General features: G+C 39.8%; 1 protein-coding gene across 5 annotated transcripts in view; it reads left to right on the top strand.

Moving 5' to 3' along the window:
• Window positions 1–18,773, top strand: part of LOC132829193 (transcription factor 12-like) — a 143,956-nt gene that overhangs the window by 105,146 nt on the left and 20,037 nt on the right. For 4 of the 5 annotated variants that reach the window (XM_060846563.1, XM_060846560.1, XM_060846561.1 and 1 more), the window contains 3 exons: window positions 8,349–8,552; window positions 12,544–12,664; window positions 14,221–14,383. In XM_060846563.1, coding sequence (XP_060702546.1) covers window positions 8,349–8,552; window positions 12,544–12,664; window positions 14,221–14,383 — 488 coding nt within the window. The remainder of the gene's footprint in view (window positions 1–8,348; window positions 8,553–12,543; window positions 12,665–14,220; window positions 14,384–18,773) is intronic. The other variant, XM_060846562.1, reaches the window with a different exon arrangement.

An 18,773-nucleotide genomic window follows, 5' to 3' on the forward strand; every position in this document is an offset into this window, starting at 1 on the left:
ACTCTTCACTTTATATTTCTGTGTCACCAATTGTGTTATTGGACTTCAAAACCCATAATCTCTAAAACTTGCCCTTAAAATGATTTATCACTTACAGCTCCTGTTTTCACTATTCTTCAAGTCTTTTTCATTTATGTGCGTTTACACTGCAGCCCCTACTACTTTTTGACTTTTTAACTACTCATTAATGCACTGTAAGACAAGTTGGGTTAAAGTTGTCACTAAAAAATATCTGCTCTTTGGAAATGTTAATCCAAATGGATTGGAGGAAATGTGACTTGTAAAAGATGCTTAGTTTCTTTTAAAGCCCTTTCTTTTAAAATTGGTGAAAGGTGGGTGGCTTTGTGGATGGCTGTGGTCTGTCTTATCGGGTAAAAAGAATACACAGTTCCTGGATTTAAATTGTGTCCCATCAAAGTATTAAGTGTGGTGTGAACTGGTGGCTCAAATATTAATCCCTCCATGGCCAATGTGATGTTGTTATCAAACAGGAAATGTTGCCATTGAATTTTGTCCTGTTTATTGAATGACAAGTGTGTGCAGTAGCAAAATTTGTCTTTTTTATAAAAACCTAATTATAATATCCAAAGATTTAATGTCTGTATATTGCGTCCAGTCTTCAATATTTTCACGTTTTGCTTCTATACTCTTTGGAATTTCAATCTTCCAAGAGGAATTCACATTAGTAAACATGAAGCAATGGTGAAAGATAGCAACTTAATAACATAAAACCAAACAGGTATTTGGTGTTCAATATTTTGTATCCGTTTTGAAGTGAAGGGAGTGGCTGCTGAAAAGAGGAACTCTCTCTTTTAAATAGTCTAACTGAAATGTTGTCATCAAGCCAAATTTGATCAGTCCTATCTATGAACCTACATTTTGTAATCAGGAGGTGAAAAACGTGATGTAAACCTATTTTCTTTGCATCTGACAGCACTTCTTTTTTTGTTGGAATGGAGATCCAGAAGTGCAACAACCCTTTGATATCTATCCATATTTGTTTAATGCTTCAGGTCTACATGTTTGCCTTTACTCAGAGGCTCTGATGTTGCTGCTTCTGAGCCTGAATAACTTGGCAAGAATCAAACTGGGCACCTCCTCTGTTTAGCTTTGTACCACAACACTATTGGTTTTACCAGAAATGATTCAAAGTTCTCTCTTTGGATTGCTAATTGTCAGAAACTCTTACTTTTCTCATTTTTGGTTTAGAACTGACAGTTGATGTTAAAAAAATTGAACATTTGAACAGCAGCTTCATTTTTAAAAAGGCAGAAGAAAAAGACTGCTGTTGGAAACTAGCAGAAAGATAACGTCTGTTAATTACTGCTGTTAGAACACTGGACAATCCAGCACTGAGATGTTATGCTCAGGAACTAGTAGCTGATTGGAAGTGGTGTTGGTCAATCGAGAGGACTGCTGCTGGCCAGCCAACCTGAGGTTAGAGTCACAGAAGCCTACAATAGAGAAAAAGACCCTTCGGCTCATTGGTCTGTGCCGGCCAAAAATGACTACCTAACTGTTCTAGTCCCATTAACCAGCCAGGTGTTTGAAACCAGAATGTTGGGAGTAGGGGTGGGGGGGAAAAATGAATTGGCTGTGGTTTTGGGCAGGAGGCAATTTTGCTTTGGAACGTGCTGGATTGGGTTGGGATTTTTTGATTTTGCGTTCTCTAGATATTCTCTAGTTTTCAACTTGTTCAAAGTTCTGAGAGAAGAAGCCCAGTCATTGAGTCAGAGATGTACAGCACGGAAACAGACCCTTCGGTCCAACTAGTGCTGTCCTAACCCAATCTAGTCCAACCTACCAGCATCCGGCCCATATTCCTCCTAACCCTTCCTATTCATATACCCATCCAGATGCCTTTTAAATGTTGCATTTGTACTAGCCCCATCACTTCCTCTGACAACTCATTCCATACATGTACTACCCTCTGCGTGAAAACGTTGCTCCTAGGTCTCTTTTATATCTTTCCCCTCACCCTAAACCCATGCCCTCTAGTTCTGGATTCCCCCACCCCAGAAAGAGACTTTTCTATTTACCCTATACATGCCCCTCCATGATTTTATAAACCTCTATGAACACTCGGCCTCCGACACTCCAGGGAAAACAGCCCCATCCTATTCAGCCTCCCTATATAGCTCTCATCCTCCAACCCTGGCAACTCCTTGTTAATCTTTTCTGAACCCTTGTAAAAGATGCGTGGTTTCTTTAAAGCCCTTTCTTTTAAAATTGATGAAAGGTGGGTGGCTTTGTGGATGGCTGTGGTCAGTCTTATCGGGTAAAAAGAATACATAGTTCCTGGATTTAAATTGTGTCCCATCAAAGTATTAAGTGTGGTGTGATCTGGTGGCTCAAATATTAACCCCTCCATGGCCAATGTGATGTTGTTATCAAACAGGAAATGTTCCCATTGAATTTTGTCCTGTTTATTAAATGACACAAGTGTGTGCAGTAGCAAAATTTGTCGTTTCTATTAAAAGCTAATTACAATATCCAAAGATTTAATGTCTGCATATTGTGTCCCGTCTTCAATATCCTTCCTTTCTATAGGAATGAGACCAGACTTGCACACAATATTCCAAAAGTGGCCTAACCAATATCCTGGACAGCCGCAACATGGCCTCGCAACTCCTGTACTCACTATTCTGACCAATAAAGGAAAGCATACAAAACACCACCTTCACAATCCTATCTACCTGTGATTCTACTTTCAAGGAGCTATGAACTGCACTCCAAGCTCTTTGTTCAACAACATTCCCTAGTACCTTAACATTAAGTGTACAAGTCCTCCTAAGATTTACTTTCCCAAAATGCACGACCCCTCATTTATCTGAACTAAACTCCATTTGCCACTTCTCAGCCCATTGGCCCATCTGGTCAAGATTCTGTTGTAATCGGAGGTAACCTCCTTCGCTGTCCACAACACCTCCAATTTTGGTGTCGTCTGCAAATTTACTAACTGTAGCTCTTATGCTCACATCTAAATCATTTGTATAAATGACAAAAAGTAGTGGATCCAGCACCAATCCTTGTGGAAATCCACTGGTCACAGGCCTCCAGTCTGAAAAACAAACCTCCACCACCCTGTCTTCTACCTTTTTGAGCCAGTTCTGTTTCCAAATGGATAGTTTTCTCTCTATTCCATGAGATCTAACCTTGCTAACCAATCTCCCAAGGGAACCATGTCAAATGCCTTACTGAAGTACTTATAGTTCACATCCACTGCTCTGCCCTCATCAATCCTCTGAGTTTATTTTGAAGAAGTAACAATCAAGTTTGTGAGACATGATTTCCCACACACACAACCATGTTGACTATCCTTGATCAGTACTTGCCTTTCCAAATACGTGTGCATCCTGTCTCTCCGGATTCCCTCCAACAATTTGCTCACCACCGACGTAAGGCTCACTGGTCTATAGTTCCCTGGCTTGTCCTTACCACCTTTCTTAAACAGTGGCACCACGTTAGCCAATCGCTAGTCTTCTGGCACCTCACCTGTGATTATCGATGATGCAAATATCTCAGCAAGGGGTCCAGCAATCACTTCCTTAGTTTCCCACAAAGTTCTAGGGTACACCTGATCAGGCCCTGGGGAATTATTCACTTTTATGCTTTTCAAGACATCCAGCACTTCCCTCCTCTGTAATATGGACATTTTTCAAGATGTCACCATCTATTTCCCTACATTCTATATCTTCCATGTCCTTTTCCACAGTAAACACTGATGCAAAATACTCATTTAGTATCTCCGCTATCTCTTGCGGTTCCACACAAAGGCTTCCTTGCTGATCTTTGAGGGGCCCTATTCTCTCCCCAGTTACTCCTTTGTCCTGAATGTATTTGTAAAACCCTTTGGACACTCCTCAACTCTGTCCCCTTTTTGTCATCTGTTTTCCCTCTTAAGTATACTCCTAATGCCCTTACACTCTTCTAAGGATTTATTCGATTTATCTTGTCTATGCCTGACATACGATTCCTTTTTCTTAATCAAACCCTCAATTTCTTTAGTCATCCAGCATTCCCTGTACCCACCAGCCTTTCCTTTCACCCTAACAGGAATATACTGTCTCTGGACACTCATTATCTCGTTTCTGAAGGCTTCCCATTTTCCAGCCATCCTTTTACCTGCGAACATCTGCCCCAATCAGCTTTTAAATGTTCTTGCCTAATACCGTCAAAATTAGTCTTGCTCCAGTTTAGAACTTCAACTTTTAGATCTGTTCTATCCTTTTCTATCACTATTTTAGATCTAATAGAGTTGTGGTGGCTGGCCCCAAAGTGCTCCCCAACTGACACCTCAGTCACCTGCCCCGCCTTATTTCCCAAGAGTAGGTCGAGTTTTGCACCTTATCTAGTAGGTACGTCCACATACTGAATCAGAAAATCTTTTTGTGCATGCTTAACAAATTCCTCTCCATCTAAACCCTTAACACTATGGCAGTCCCAGTCTATGTTTGGAAAGTTAAAATCCCCTACTATAACCACTCTATTATTCTTACAGATAATGAAGATGTCGTTACAAATCTTTTTCTCAATTTCCCTCTGACTATTAGGGGGTCTATAATACAATCCAATAAATTGATCATTCCTTTCTTATTTCTCAGTTCCACCCAAATAACTTCCCTGGATATATTCCCAGGAATATCCTCCCTCTACATGTGTAATGTTATCCCTTATCAAAACCACCATTCCCGCTCCTTTCTTGCCTCCTTTTCTGTCCTTCCTGAAGCATTTGTATCCTGGAACATTAAGCTGCCAGTTCTGTCCACCCCTGAGCCACATTCTTGAAATTGCTATGATATCTCAGTCCCATGTTCCTATCCATGTCCGGAGTTCATCTGCCTTCCCTATTAGGCCTCGTGCATCGAAGTAAATGCAGTTTAATTTCAGTCCTGCCTTGTTTTCTTCTTTGTCCCTGCCTGCCCTGATTGTTTTACTCACTTCTTTTCTCAAATGTACCAGTCTCAGATTGATCCCTTTCCTCAGTATCTCACTGGGTCTCACCCCCACACCCCCCAAACCTTAATAGTTTACCTTTCCTGGAGTTAATCCATCTATGTGACTGCATCTGCAACTCCCGCCCCCTTCCTGTATATGCCATCCATCACATCCCCTTGCTCTTGTAAATTCCTCATTGCCTCTAACTGTCTCTCCAACTGATCCATTCAATCCAATAGGATTCGCAACCAACAGCATTTATTGCAGATTTCATCCTCAGTAACACACATTCTCCCTAAACTACCAGATCCAACAAGAAGAGCATCTCACTCTAGTAAAGGCCATTTTTGCTTCTTTCAATCTGCAGATTCAGAATATAGCACTAACTTATTCCTCTACAAGACACTGTGCCCAGCTAACTTAGTACTTAGTTTTGAGTTTAACCAAGAGACATATCTCAATAAAGCTTAAAATCAAGAAAGAACCCACTCTACTCACTACTGCAGACTTACTGTATGGCTACAGTTAAAAATATTCACTTACCTGTTTTCATGCTGAGACCTCTCCCAAACAGGTTCCTCCAAGATCAGTTGTAAATTTCACTCTCAATTTTCCCAGGCGCACACTGATGTCCAGCGATACATGATTTCAAACCACAAAGGCAGTAACTCCACAGGTTCACTGCTGTGTGAGTTAGCAGTGGGTGTTTCTTTTTTCTCTGTCTCTCTGACCTGCACTGACCTCACCATGGTCTGCCTTTGTCTGTTCCTCTCCCTTTTTAAAAGTGCTGTTGTTTTTGACTTTTTTTCCCCCACATAGTTCCAAAACAATGCACCAGCATATAAAACAGTTATTGCTGTTCCTGGAGTTCGAGGAAATCACCTCCAATACCTAAAGTACCTCAAAAGGAGCAGCCTGTTACAGCTAGAAATGTTTCCCATCCTCCATCTTGGATTACCCAGAATTTTCAAGTCCGTAAGAAATAAGTAAAATGTCTCCAGAGGTCCACAGAAGCTCTTTGCATTGGCAGATGACTTTGGAATTCAAGCAAGATACGCAGTCTTGTGTGCCTGTTGTAGAAATGATTGTCCAAGGATTTCCTGAAGGCCTGATATTCATTGTTGAAAAGATTATCGAACTGGCATGTTACAATTTAGTTTTCATTTCTCCCTTGATTATCTCTGTCGATCAGTATATGTGTGGAGGTTTATATTCATAGGAGATTGGATGTACATCACAAACACTAATTCAATTACTTCGCTAATCAGTGGTCTGCTAAAGATGCATTCTTCATCAGTCGTTAAATTTTTTCGTGACTTAAAATTTTGTCTTCAAGTTCTGTTATTTATAATGTCTATTTAGGGCAACTGAGCAATTTTGAGGGTCATTGAATGTTTTAAGTCCAGTGTGTTGCTACATCAGTGATAGGCTGCTTTGGTTTGTGTTGCTATCAGTGTTGTAATGCCTGTGTGATTCTGAATTGCTAAGTGTGCTCAAGCCGTTTACTTTGTTTTAAAGTAAATGGTGTAATGGCTTCACTCAGTTATTGGCTTCTATTTCCAAAAGTGTACAAAAGGAAACATTTCCATATTATTGTGCTGCAGATGCAAATCTTGCCCCAACTTTCAGAGCATAGCCTTGTTTATAAAATGTAACTTTAATTTAGCGGGTTTTGAGAAGATTTGTCACTCGAGTTGAGGTTTTGAATGTAGGTTTGCTCGCTCAGCTGAAAGGTTCATTTCCAGACATTTCATTACCTTACTGGGTAACATCTTCAGTGGACCTCATGTGAAGCAATGCTGAAAATTCCTGCTTTCTATTTGTGTTTGGGTTTCCTTGGGTTAGTGATGTCATTTCCTGCGATGATGTTATTTCCTGTTCCTTTCCTCAGGGGATGGTAGATGGGGTCTAACTCTGTTTGTTGATGGCATTCCAACCGGAACTCTATGCTTCTAGGAATTCTCGTGCGTGTCTTTCGTTTGGCTTGTCCTAGGATGGATGTATTGTCCCAGTCAAAGTGGGACCCTATACAGACAATGAGTAAAACTAACGTCATTTACAAAATACTGTGCAAGGATTGTAACAAACACAACATTAGACAAACGGGCAGAAAACTAGCCACCAGGATACATGAACACCAACTAGCCACAAAAAGACATGACCCTCTCTCATTAGTATCCTCTCATGGATGAGGAAGGACACCACTTCAGTTGGGACAATACATCCATCCTAGGACAAGCCAAACAAAGACATACCCGAGAATTCCTAGAAGCATGGCATTCCAACTGGAACTCTTATCAACAAACACATTGAATTAGACCCCATCTACCACCCTCTGAGAAAAGGAACAGGAAGTGACTTCACCACAGGAAATGACATAACCAACCCAAACATATCAATAGAAAGCAGGAATTTTCAGCATTGTTTTGCCTGAGGTCCACTGAAGATGCTACCTAGTAAGGTAATGAAACATCTGGAAATGAACCTTTCAGCTCAGCGAGCAAACCTACATCGGTAACTTTTAATTAGTAGTTCTTGCTGTCATATGATCAGTAACTAAAGAAGCTTTTTTTATTAACAGTTTATATTTGTTCTGTCTGAGGCTAGCTCTTTTTGCAACAGCTGTTTGTAGCTATTCCTACTAGAAGAACTGCTGGCTAGGTATAATTCTCATCTGTCTTGCATCATTCTCTCTCAAACACTGAAGTTCATCTGCAATAACTCTGACATTCTTCATCATAGTATGCACGTTTGACCTTTCTTTGTGCTGCCTTCCACTTTGCCCTCCAGGAGAGATCTCTAGTTTTTCGGCTGTATTCGAATGGCCAGAGTACTGATATTTTCCTTTCTGGGTATCTTCTCTTTAAAAGTTCATTTTGCTCTTGAAATTTCAGGGACCTGTTCACATCTTATGATTTTCTTGGAATATATCTTGCCATCCATATTTCACAGGTCTTTCATTTTCTTTTCCGTAGATCTTTACTACTTATGCAAACAAATTGGGTAGAATTTAGCATCTTAGGAGTCTTTTTTTACTTATTGGCACCACTTCAAGATGGACATCTAGTGATGCTCCCAAGCAACCTCTCTGCATTTATTGTTATATTACAATTATTAGGGCATTGTGTATTGATACAATCATGTGTATTGGTGTAATGCTTTTTACAAACTGAAACTCTTAAGTGCTTCACAAACCTGTGAGGTATTTGTGGTTTTTCTATTTTATGTAAGATGTAACCTTGTAGATCAGTAGGAATGGTATATTTGCAAATTCCTGAAATCATAGATTTCATGTGAATAATTTTGCTGCTACTAAATTTGCTGCACTTGTCAAAACAAGTTACAGATATATGGTCAATCAATAACAATTTTATAAAAAAACTTTGAGCCCTTCATTTCTTTCTAAACAGCAGAATAAAATGGAGGATCGACTAGACCGATTGGACGATGCCATCCATGTTCTACGAAGTCATGCTGTTGGATCTGCAACTACCATGCCTGGTGGCCATGGTGACTTGCATGTGTTAATAGGACCATCTCACAATGGCCCAGTTGGAGGTATAGGCTCAGGATTTACACCCCCAGGACTGATGTCAGCCAACAGGCATTCAATGGTGAGAGTTCTTTCTTTCTTAGTTTAAATATATAAGTATTATTTTGATCTAGTGAACAAGAATGACTTTCTCTGCAGAAGCTGGTAGGTCACAAGAACATTTTCTATGGTAGAGTTTCAAAGTGAGCTTTGCTTTCAGGTCCTCCATTTCTTTTTGTTGCCTGAATATATCTAACATCATGTACAAGAGCTCTTCTTGTCAAAACTCTTTGTAACCATTATGATTCTGAGGTCAAATCTTCATTCATGCCACATAATAAAGAAAAGTTGACAAAGTATTTGTATGAATGCATGAGTTTTTATATTTAAAATTCTATGTAGAACTGATCATTTTCGTAGCAAAACTTCACTTGCGTTTTTGATCCTTTGCAAATACAAGTATGATCTCCTTCCAAACAATTAAGCTAGGCATGATGCTCCTTTTTAAAATGCTAGGGTTTTTTTACCCCCCTCATTTTATGCATTTTTCTCTGCTTGAAACCCCTCTCGCTACTTTGCTGACTTATTTTGCAGCACAGTCCTTGTTTTGGGATTCCTTCTTCTATTTTTGTCTGCAATGTACAGGAGAAAATTTAGTTGTTGCATGGTTTTCTCTAAAGTTAGCATTGAATCGAATTGTGAAAGATCTTTGTTTTTGAAAACTTTACCTGAGTTTTTGACTTTTCAGTTGTTAGAATATTTAGAACAACTGTCAGACTCCAGTTCCAACATCCATAATTAATCATTGCACATCTTGGCCTCAGCCTGAACTCAGTTCAACTCTGCAACCAAAGAGAAACAAGAAATATAATGAACTTCCTGCAATGCCCATACTATTGAAGACTGTCAAGGAAGGTATCCTGTATATTTGACCTGAGGTGGCTAGCTGAGTATCTCTGTACATATAGAATCACTGTATTCAAAGTTTGGGAGAAGATTTGTAGTTCGAGTGCTCGTTGTTGTGGTTCTGTTCACCGAGCTGGGAGTTTGTGTTGCAAACATTTCGTCCCCTTTCTAGGTGACATCCTCAGTGCTTGGGAGCCTCCAGTGAAGCTCTTGTGATGTTTCCTCCGGCATTTATAGTGGCTTGTCTCTGCCGCTTCCGGTTGTCAGTTCTTGCTGTCCGTGGCCGGTATATAGAATCTGTGAATTCCCTGGCTGTTCTCTGTTTGGCTTGCCCTATAATAGTAGTATTGTCCCAGTCGAATTCATGTTGCTTGTCATCTGCATGTGTGGCTACTAAGGATAGCTGGTCGTGTCGTTTCGTGGCTAGTTGATGTTCATGGATGCGGGTCGTTAGCTGTCTGCCTGTTTGTCCTGTGCAGTGTTTTGTGCAGTCCTTGCATGGAATTTTGTACACTACATTGGTTTTGCTCAAGCTGGGTATCGGGTCCTTCGTCCTGGTGATTTGTTGTCTGAGAGTGGCTGTTGGTTTGTGTGCTGTTATGAGTCCTAGTGGTTGCAGCAGTCTGGCCGTCAGTTCGGAAATGCTCCTGATGTATGGTATGTGGCTAGTCCTTTGGGTTGCGGCATGTCCTCGTTCCATTGTCTTTCCCTTAGGCATCTGTTGATGAAATTGCAGGGGTATCCATTTTTGGTGAATACCTTGTATAGGTGTTCTTCTTCCTCTTTTTGCAGTTCTGGTGTGCTGCAGTGTGTTGTGGCCCTTTTGAATAATGTCCTGATGCAACTTCGTTTGTGTGAATTGGGGTGGTTGCTTTCATAGTTCAGGACTTGGTCTGTCTGTGTGGCTTTCCTGTATACCTTTGTGCTGAATTCTCCGTTCGGTGTTCTCTGTACCATCACGTCTAGGAATGGGAGCTGGTTGTCCTTTTCTTCCCCTCTCGTGAATTGGATTCCTGTGAGTGTGGCGTTGATGATCTCTATTTCTGTATTTTTAATGATTACAAAGGTGTCGTCCACATATCTGACCCAAAGTTTAGGTTGTATTTGCGATATACGAACGAATCAATGGAACACCCATGAGCTCACCGATCTCTGGACTCGTAGCAGAAGCAGTAATGCATAGGTTAGAACAAACAGTCTTACCACAACATGAATTCGACTGGGACAATACTACTATTATAGGGCAAGCTAAACAGAACAGCCAGGGAATTCCTAGAGGCATGGCACTCATTCACAGATTCTATCAAAAAACACATCGACCTGGACCCGATATACCGGCCACTGCAGCAGACAGCAAGAACTGACAACCGGAAGCAGCAGAGACAAGCCACTATAAATGCCGGAGGAAACATCACAGAAGTGCTTCACAGGAGGCTCCCAAGCACTGAGGATGTCACCTAGAAAGGGGACGAAACGTTTGTAACACAAACTCCCAGCTCGGCGAACAGAACCACAACGACCTACTGTATTTCATTCTATCGTGTCTTTATTTGTTTTTAGGGCTGTTTGAATGGGCCATTGTGTGTCTATTCAATTTGGAAACTGGCTCACTTCCTTGGAGTTCAAATTGAATAACTAATGTGGGCACACTTTAGTAACTCAGATTTTGTACAAATATTGCACATCCAATCTTAGCTGATCTTAACTCTTAACTCTTGCAGTTTCTCTTGATACAAATGTTGTATTTCAGGGAAGAGTTTACTTAGCACTATAGTGAATTTTGGGTTGCACAGTGTGAATTAATTTCTGAAATTAGACATCCAGAAAACTAACTAAGCCTTTCATGGCCTCAGTACCTCTGAGCCACTAGTATTTACTTCAGAGTTCAATCACTGTTGTGGACAAAACAGCAACTAAGACAGTCACAGAACATGTAAGCAGCAATGACCATATTCTCATTATTTTTAACTCCTATTGGTTGAGAGATAGTATTGCTCAAGTAACCCAGAGAACTTACTGTTTTTAGGTATTTCCAACATCCTTTAATCTCCATCAGAGATGGCAGATAGAACTTTCGAGTCAGAGGTGTACAGCATGGAAACAGACCCCTTCGGTCCAACCTGTCCATGCCAACCAGATATCCCAACCCAATCTAGTCCCACTTGCCAGCTCCCTGCCCATATCCCTCCAAACCCTTCCTATTCATATACCCATCCAAATGCCTATTAAATGTTACAATTGTAGCAGCCTTCTCCACTTCCTCTGGCAGCTCATTCCATACACGTACCACCCTCTGCATGAAAAAGTTGCCCCGTAGATCCCTTTTATATCTTTCCCCTCTCACCCTAAACCTATGCCCTCTAGTTCTGGACTCCCCACCACAGGGAAGAGACTTTGTCTCTTTACCCTATCCATGCCCCTTATAATTTTGTAAACCTCTATAAAGTCACCCCTTGGTCTCCGCTCCACGGAAAACAGCCCAGACTGTTCAGCCTCTCCCTGTAGCTCAACTCTTCCAACCATGGCAACATCCCTGTAAATCTTTTCAGAACCCTTTTTTTTTCCAAGTTTCACAACATCTTTCCGATAGGAAGGAGACCAGAATTGTATGCAATATTCCAGCAGTGGCCTCGCCAATATCCTGTACATCCGCAACATTGCCTCCCAACTCCTGTACTCAATACTCTGACCGATAAAAGAAAGCATACCAAACGTTGCCTTCACTATCTTGTCTACCTGTGACTCCACTTTCAATGTACTATGAACTTGCACCCCAAGGTCGTTGAGTTCGCCAACATCCCCCAGGACCCTATCATGAAGTTTATAAGTCCTGCTAAGATTTGCTAAGATGCAGCACTTCGCATTTATGTGAATTAAACTCCATCTGCCACGTCTCGGCCCATTGGCCCATCTGATCAAGATCCTGAAGTAACCCTCTTTGCTGTCCTAGTTTTAAACTTTCATCTAAATGACAGCCCCAGTTTCAGTGTTGACTTTTCCAGCATTCTGCAATTGTCCTGCAGCTTTTAATTCTCTTAAATTCCACAAACCTATTCTAATGTCTATTTTGAGGTTTTCAGGTATGCAATTTAATGTCCCTTTGTCATTTAATTTGCTTAAATTTCAGATTGCGCACAATATTATTCCAAAATTAATTTATTTTGCAGGTTGGAGCTCATGAAGAAAGTGCAGGAATATCTAGTAATTCCAGTGTTCTGCCTAGTCGTGCACTCCCATCACAAACTACTGCACTGTCAGACCTGAACCGACCACAAGAAACCTATAGTGGTTAGTATTAGCATATCACTAGGTTTTAAATTGTCTTTTGCATATATTTCTTTCAACATACAGAGGAACCTCCAATTATCTGGCATTCGATTAACCAAATTTCGGATTATCCGAACAAGATCACGGGGTCCCAATGCTTGGCTGAGTATGTTATCCGGCATTTGACTAAACAAACTGAATACATCCCGCCCGTGTTCTTTGGATAATCGAGGTTCCTCTGTAGATGTAAACATCAAACCGGTTGTAAAACAGCAGAGATCTTTGAAGCTTCATAATGATCCATCATTGCAAATGTAAGGATTCAGTTATGCCTCATCACCTGGTGTTACTTATTCGAGTTATATAATTTGAGTAATACAGAGATAAATTGATTTACTGCATGAAGGCTGAGAAAATGAAATTCCTGTGAGCAACTCTTAGCTAATAATGGGCTAGTTATAGATTAGCATAAATGAAAACATGAGAGGAAATTCTCTGCTTTTTTTGATTTCGGATATTATAATCTAAGGAGAATTTTCGTTCTTGACCATCACCTCTGTTCGCGAATGAAAAATTACTGCATGAATAGCCAGGTGAATACATTTAAAGGATTAGAGGAATAAAGATTGTTTGCAAAAGATAGTGAGATATGAGATCTTCTCGATCATATTTGGGTACTTCAGTAGAAAATAATGGCTCGTGGAGTTCGTTCGATAATAGATGGGTATGTTTTTGATTAGATGTAGGCAGTTTATTTCCTGTTTGAGGCACTTAATGTAAATAGAAACATCATTAATATTTACTCTCCATCCACCTCTTTTCCATCCACCTCTTTTCTCTCTCTCTCTCTTTTTCCCCCCCCCCCTCCACCTGAAGGATTTTAAGGCTCTTGCCTCACATTGTGTTCAGTGTTTTACCACAGAAACAAAATAAATAATATGAAAAGCAACAGCAATATTTTTTTTAAAAAGACTTGCCTGTCATTTGCATCTCTGAAGTCTTGCTTTGCTTGACTTGGGCTCTTTTTCTTTTACATAGCCCTGATTAATGAAACAGAATCTTATTCCACCAATTCTGGGTCACCACAGTCATGCAGCCACTACTCAACTAGGTACATTCGAGTAGCACCTGGCTGTAAATGTACCTCACTAAGGATTCCAATATAGGTCCCTTTTTAAATTGGTAAATCTGATTTTATTTTACATCAACTCTTTTTAACAAAATAATTTCTGTTTAACACATCGGAAATGATATCTCTTGTATCTGTACAACTGCAATGCTTTCATTTGCACACTGAGAATAATGCCGTAGCTTCCCTGGTCTCAACTAAGTAAAAGGCTTCCTGATTGTACTGCCTCTTCTCCACTGCTTTTAAAATTCCTGTCTGGGTTACAATACATTGAAAGTATAAGCTGGAAACATCTTTGCGTCAAAATTACTGTAGGGTCATAACTATAAGGTTTGCCTACACCTGAATCATTACTGGATGACCTTTTGAAAATTCATGTGTGAACAGACTCCTTTCCTGTTGATCAAAAAATGTAAGTTCTTTTTGGGTTTTTTGCATTCTGTTTTAGGAATGACCAGTGGTCTTCAGAGATCAAGTGTTAGTCAATCTAGCACTGATATTAAACGAGAAGAAAAGGAGGATGATGAAAATCACAATTCCTCTGGTTCTGAAGACAAATCAGAAGATGAGAGGAAAGATTCCAAAATGTCATCAAGGGCATCAAGAACAAGGTACTTTATTATTGTCCTAGAATATTTTTTCCAATTGCCTGGTCTGGAGTAATCCTCTGCAAAAAGCTGTGCAATCATTTAGGTATGAACTAATTTTTACATTTATGATTTCAGTTAAGCAATATTGCTTGAAAATATCAAAACTGTAAAATACTGTTTGATCATTGGAATCCCTCATTTCTGTAGGAATGAAAAATTTGTGGAAATTTGGATATGTTTGCAAGACATCTATAGTGATAGTTGCATCTATATCTATTTTGACCATATATATTTGGTTAGTTTGACAGGTAATTTGACAATTACATTGTTTGGTAGCAATTGGGATGTTGTCAGCAGAGTTTGGAAATTGTTACTGAAAATAACCCTTGCAGAAGTACATACATTGAACATCTTTTGTGTGAATTTGTATTCTTATCAATGATAAAGGTTATTTTTATTCTGTCTGTATTCTCAGGTGACTCAGTGGGTGAATAGTTGAAATAATATTGTATGAAGGTAAATGGATCAGATTTCCGGTTTTGTCACTACTTAATATTCACTTGGTGTATTATCTGTTCAGTACTCCTTGGCTTGAAGCTTGAATTTTAAATCCTAGCTGGTAGAAGAGTTGCAATACTGTGATATTTCACTTTCCTTAGTAGTATTATTTCTGGAGTTAGGTTCCTTCTTTTACATATATGGAGTCCATTAACTTGTAGATGGATTTGTTTAATTTTGAAATTCTCAATTCAGGTAAGTGCATAATGCTGCATATATATTGGAATTATAGAACCCCAGCTGAACGTGGAATCAGCTCAACTTACAACCAGTTTGAAAACTAATTAGGTGAAGTTCAAGCAAAGAATCTGGATGTAGGTTTGCTCACTGAGCTGGATGGTTCATTTTCAGATGTTTTGTTACCATACTAGGTAACATCATCTTCAGTGAGCCTCCGGATGAAGCACTGCTGGTGTTTCCTGCTTTCTATTGATATGTTTGGGTTTCCTTGGATTGGTGATGTTACTTCCTGTGGTGATGTCATTTCCTGTTCTTGTTTTTCCCCAGGGTTGGTAAATTGGCTTGGATCCCATGTGTTTGTTGATAGAGTTCCGTTTGGAATGTCATGCTTCTAGGGATTCTCATGCATGTCTCTGTTTGGCTTGTCCTAGGATGTGTGTGTGTTGTCCCAGTCGAAGTGGTGTCCTTCCTTATCTGTATATAAGGATAATAGTGAGAGATGGTCATGTCGTTTTGGGGCCAGTTGATGTTCAGGTATCCTGGTGGCGAGTTTTCTGCCTGTTTGTCCAGTGTAGTGTTTGTTACAGTTCTTACAAGGTATTTTATAAATGACATTTAGTTTTGTTTGTTGTCTGCATAGGGTCTTTCAAGTTCATTAGCTGCTGTTTTAGTATGTTGGTGGGTTTGTGAGCTATCATGATGCCAAGGGTTCTGAGCAGTCTGGCAGTCATTTCCAATATGTCTTTGATATAGGGGAGAGTGGCAAAGATTTCTCGATGTGTTTTGTCTGCTTGTTTGGGTTCCTTGCTGAAAAATCGGTGGACTGTGTTCATTGGGTACCCATTTTTTTTTAATACACTGTATAGCTGATTTTCCTCTGTGGTATGTGGTGGCTCGTTGAAATAATGTTCTGATGCAGCTTCATTTGTGAATGTTGGGATGATTTGCTTCTGTAGTTCAATATTTGGTCCAAGTGTGGTGTTTTCCTGTATACGTTGGTTTGAAGTTCCCCTTTGGCTGTTTGCTCTACTGTGACATCTAGGAATAGCAGCTTGTTGTTGTTTCCTCTTTAGTGAATTTTATACCTTAAGACTTGCTGCCAGAGGATGTGGTGGAGGTTGGTACAATTGCAACATTTTAAGAGGCATTTGGATGGGTATATGAATAAGAAGGGCTTGGAGGGATATGGGCCAGGTGCTGGCAGGTGGGGACTAGATTGGGTTGGGATATCTGGTCAGCATGGACGGGTTGGACCGAAGGGTCTGTTTCCATGCTGTACATCTGACTCTAAGTAGCTGGAGCTTTGTAGTTAGTGTATGCGCTAAATGATGTCTGGATCCAAGTTGCTTTTCTCTTCTCAAATGACTATTTCCACCTCCCATATCTCTGACAATGCTGAGTGAAAGGAGTTCATTAACTGTAAAATGCTTTGGAACATTCTATGACTGTAAGAGGCTGAAGGTAAATGTTAAGTTTAAAATGCTAGTCTTAGACATATTCTTCTCCCTATCAAGCTGAATGTAAAATTACTGCTCCCTTTATTTCGAAGATATTAATTTTAAGCTTGTCAAACTACACACTACCAAGTCGAATGTGACCTCTCCGATTAATTCCAAAATGTGCCCTTCCGAAAAACTATCTCTGTCAAGTATTCTCTGAATTCCTCACCCAGACCTCTGCCAGTTTGGTTTTCTTAGTTTATTTAGAAATTAAAGTCATCCATGAATATTGGCATGCCTTTGTCATAAGCACCCAGTATTTCTTCCTGCTACTTTCTTGCATTGTGGTTACTGTTAAAAGGGCTTGTAGACCACACTCAGTACTGACTATCTCCTAATATTCCTTACTTTTATCCAAATTGATTTTATTTTCTCAACTTCTGAACCAAGTTCATGTCTAAGTATTATATATATGCCATCTTTTGATTAACATTGTTCACCTTTGCCTTTTACCCAGCTTTCAGTTTTTTTTGTCATTTTCCTGTATATTCAGTACAGTCCTTATCCGCATCATACTGTGGCCATGTCTCTTTCATGGCTATTATATTTTATTTATTTACATCACTGTGTGCTGTTAATTTGTTTACATTGTTCTGAATGTTCTATGTATTGCAATACAAAGCATTCAAACTTGTATCTTGAGGTTTTGTGCTTTCTGTACCTTCCTGCCATTCTCTGATCCATGTTGTTTTCATCTCTTGCCTCGCCTCTACTCCCATCTTTCCACATGCGATCTCTAGCCCCACCATTTAGATTAAATCCTTGTCTACTTCCCTGGTTGAGCAGTTCACAAGGACATTGGTCTTGGGCTGATACTCCTCCTGCCCTCTGCTTCACTACTTCTTAACTGTGACCAATAACCAAATTAGAAGACTATATATTACGATAGGAGAAAGTGAGGACTGCAGATGCTGGAGATCAGAGCTGAAAATGTGTTGCTGGAAAAGCACAGCATGTTACGATAGGTTGGCTGCCTCCTCATTACAAAGAATCCAACAAAATTCCCTCCAGCACAACAGATAAATGGTACTTTTAGTATAGCTCCCAAGCCCCCAGTTTCCTGAGCAGAAACTAGTCAAACTTTGAATACTTTAAGCATGTTTGCCCCGGATCACATGTTGTCTAAGAAGCTCTCGTGCTGCAGTCTAGACGCATCTATCTTGCCAATTTGAACAAGTTATTTTTTCATAAATTATACTATTCACTTTGCTCCACTGCACCTATAATCTTAAATATAGGGGTGCAATAATGCACCTAAGACAGATTGTCACTTTTCCCAACTACAGAGGAATCTCCATTACCTGGCATTTGATTATCCGAATATTAGATTATCCGGCAAGATCGCAAGGTCCCAATGCTTGACTAAACTGTAATCCAGAATTTGATTAACCGAACTAAATACTGTCTGTCCGTGTTCTTTGGATACTTGAGGTTCCTCTGTACTCATTTGGATTCAGAAGTATTGTTTTTCAACATACGTGAAATACTGGGGGGGGGGGGAAGAAATTTAATGACAATCTATAGAAATCGGGTAGCATTGCAACATTGTCCTTAAGACTTTGATTGCCTTGAAGCCATTTCTATCTGTAGTTCTTTCTCCCCTGTCCAAAACCTTTGCGCTCGCTCGCTCCCTCCCTCATCTATGAATTTTTCACTGCTGATTGAGTTCTTTGACAGAATATTGATTCATGGACTCCAAAAAGATAATACAGTAATTTTGCTTAATGTTTTAATCCAGTCAGATCTCCTTTGAAAGATTTGAGATCAGAGGATAAGTGCACATTAGTGCTGTGGTAACTTTGTATATCATGTATGTTAGTATGGACAGTCGTACACTTTTTTGCAGTGACTCTATAGTTATTGACTTTGACATGAATGTGTATCTTACAGCCCATGGAGGTGTCTTAATCATGATTAGGCATGATTGGTTTATGATTATAGTTTCATGAATTGTTTTCAAACTGAAAGCAAAGCAATCAATAATGTATCCTTTTTAAGGAAGGTGCAGGTGCATTTAATACTGGAGAATATGAAGAACCAGCACCAGATTGTGAAAGCCATTGCAGACATGACTCCTGTGGGAGGGGAGTCAATCCCATTGTGTCCCACTGTTCCTGTCTTAAACTTAAACATCTGGCAACCTTGATATTTCAAGTACAGATTTAAAATCATTT

Source organism: Hemiscyllium ocellatum, chromosome 28, assembly GCF_020745735.1.
Source record: "Hemiscyllium ocellatum isolate sHemOce1 chromosome 28, sHemOce1.pat.X.cur, whole genome shotgun sequence".
NCBI lineage: Eukaryota > Metazoa > Chordata > Chondrichthyes > Orectolobiformes > Hemiscylliidae > Hemiscyllium > Hemiscyllium ocellatum.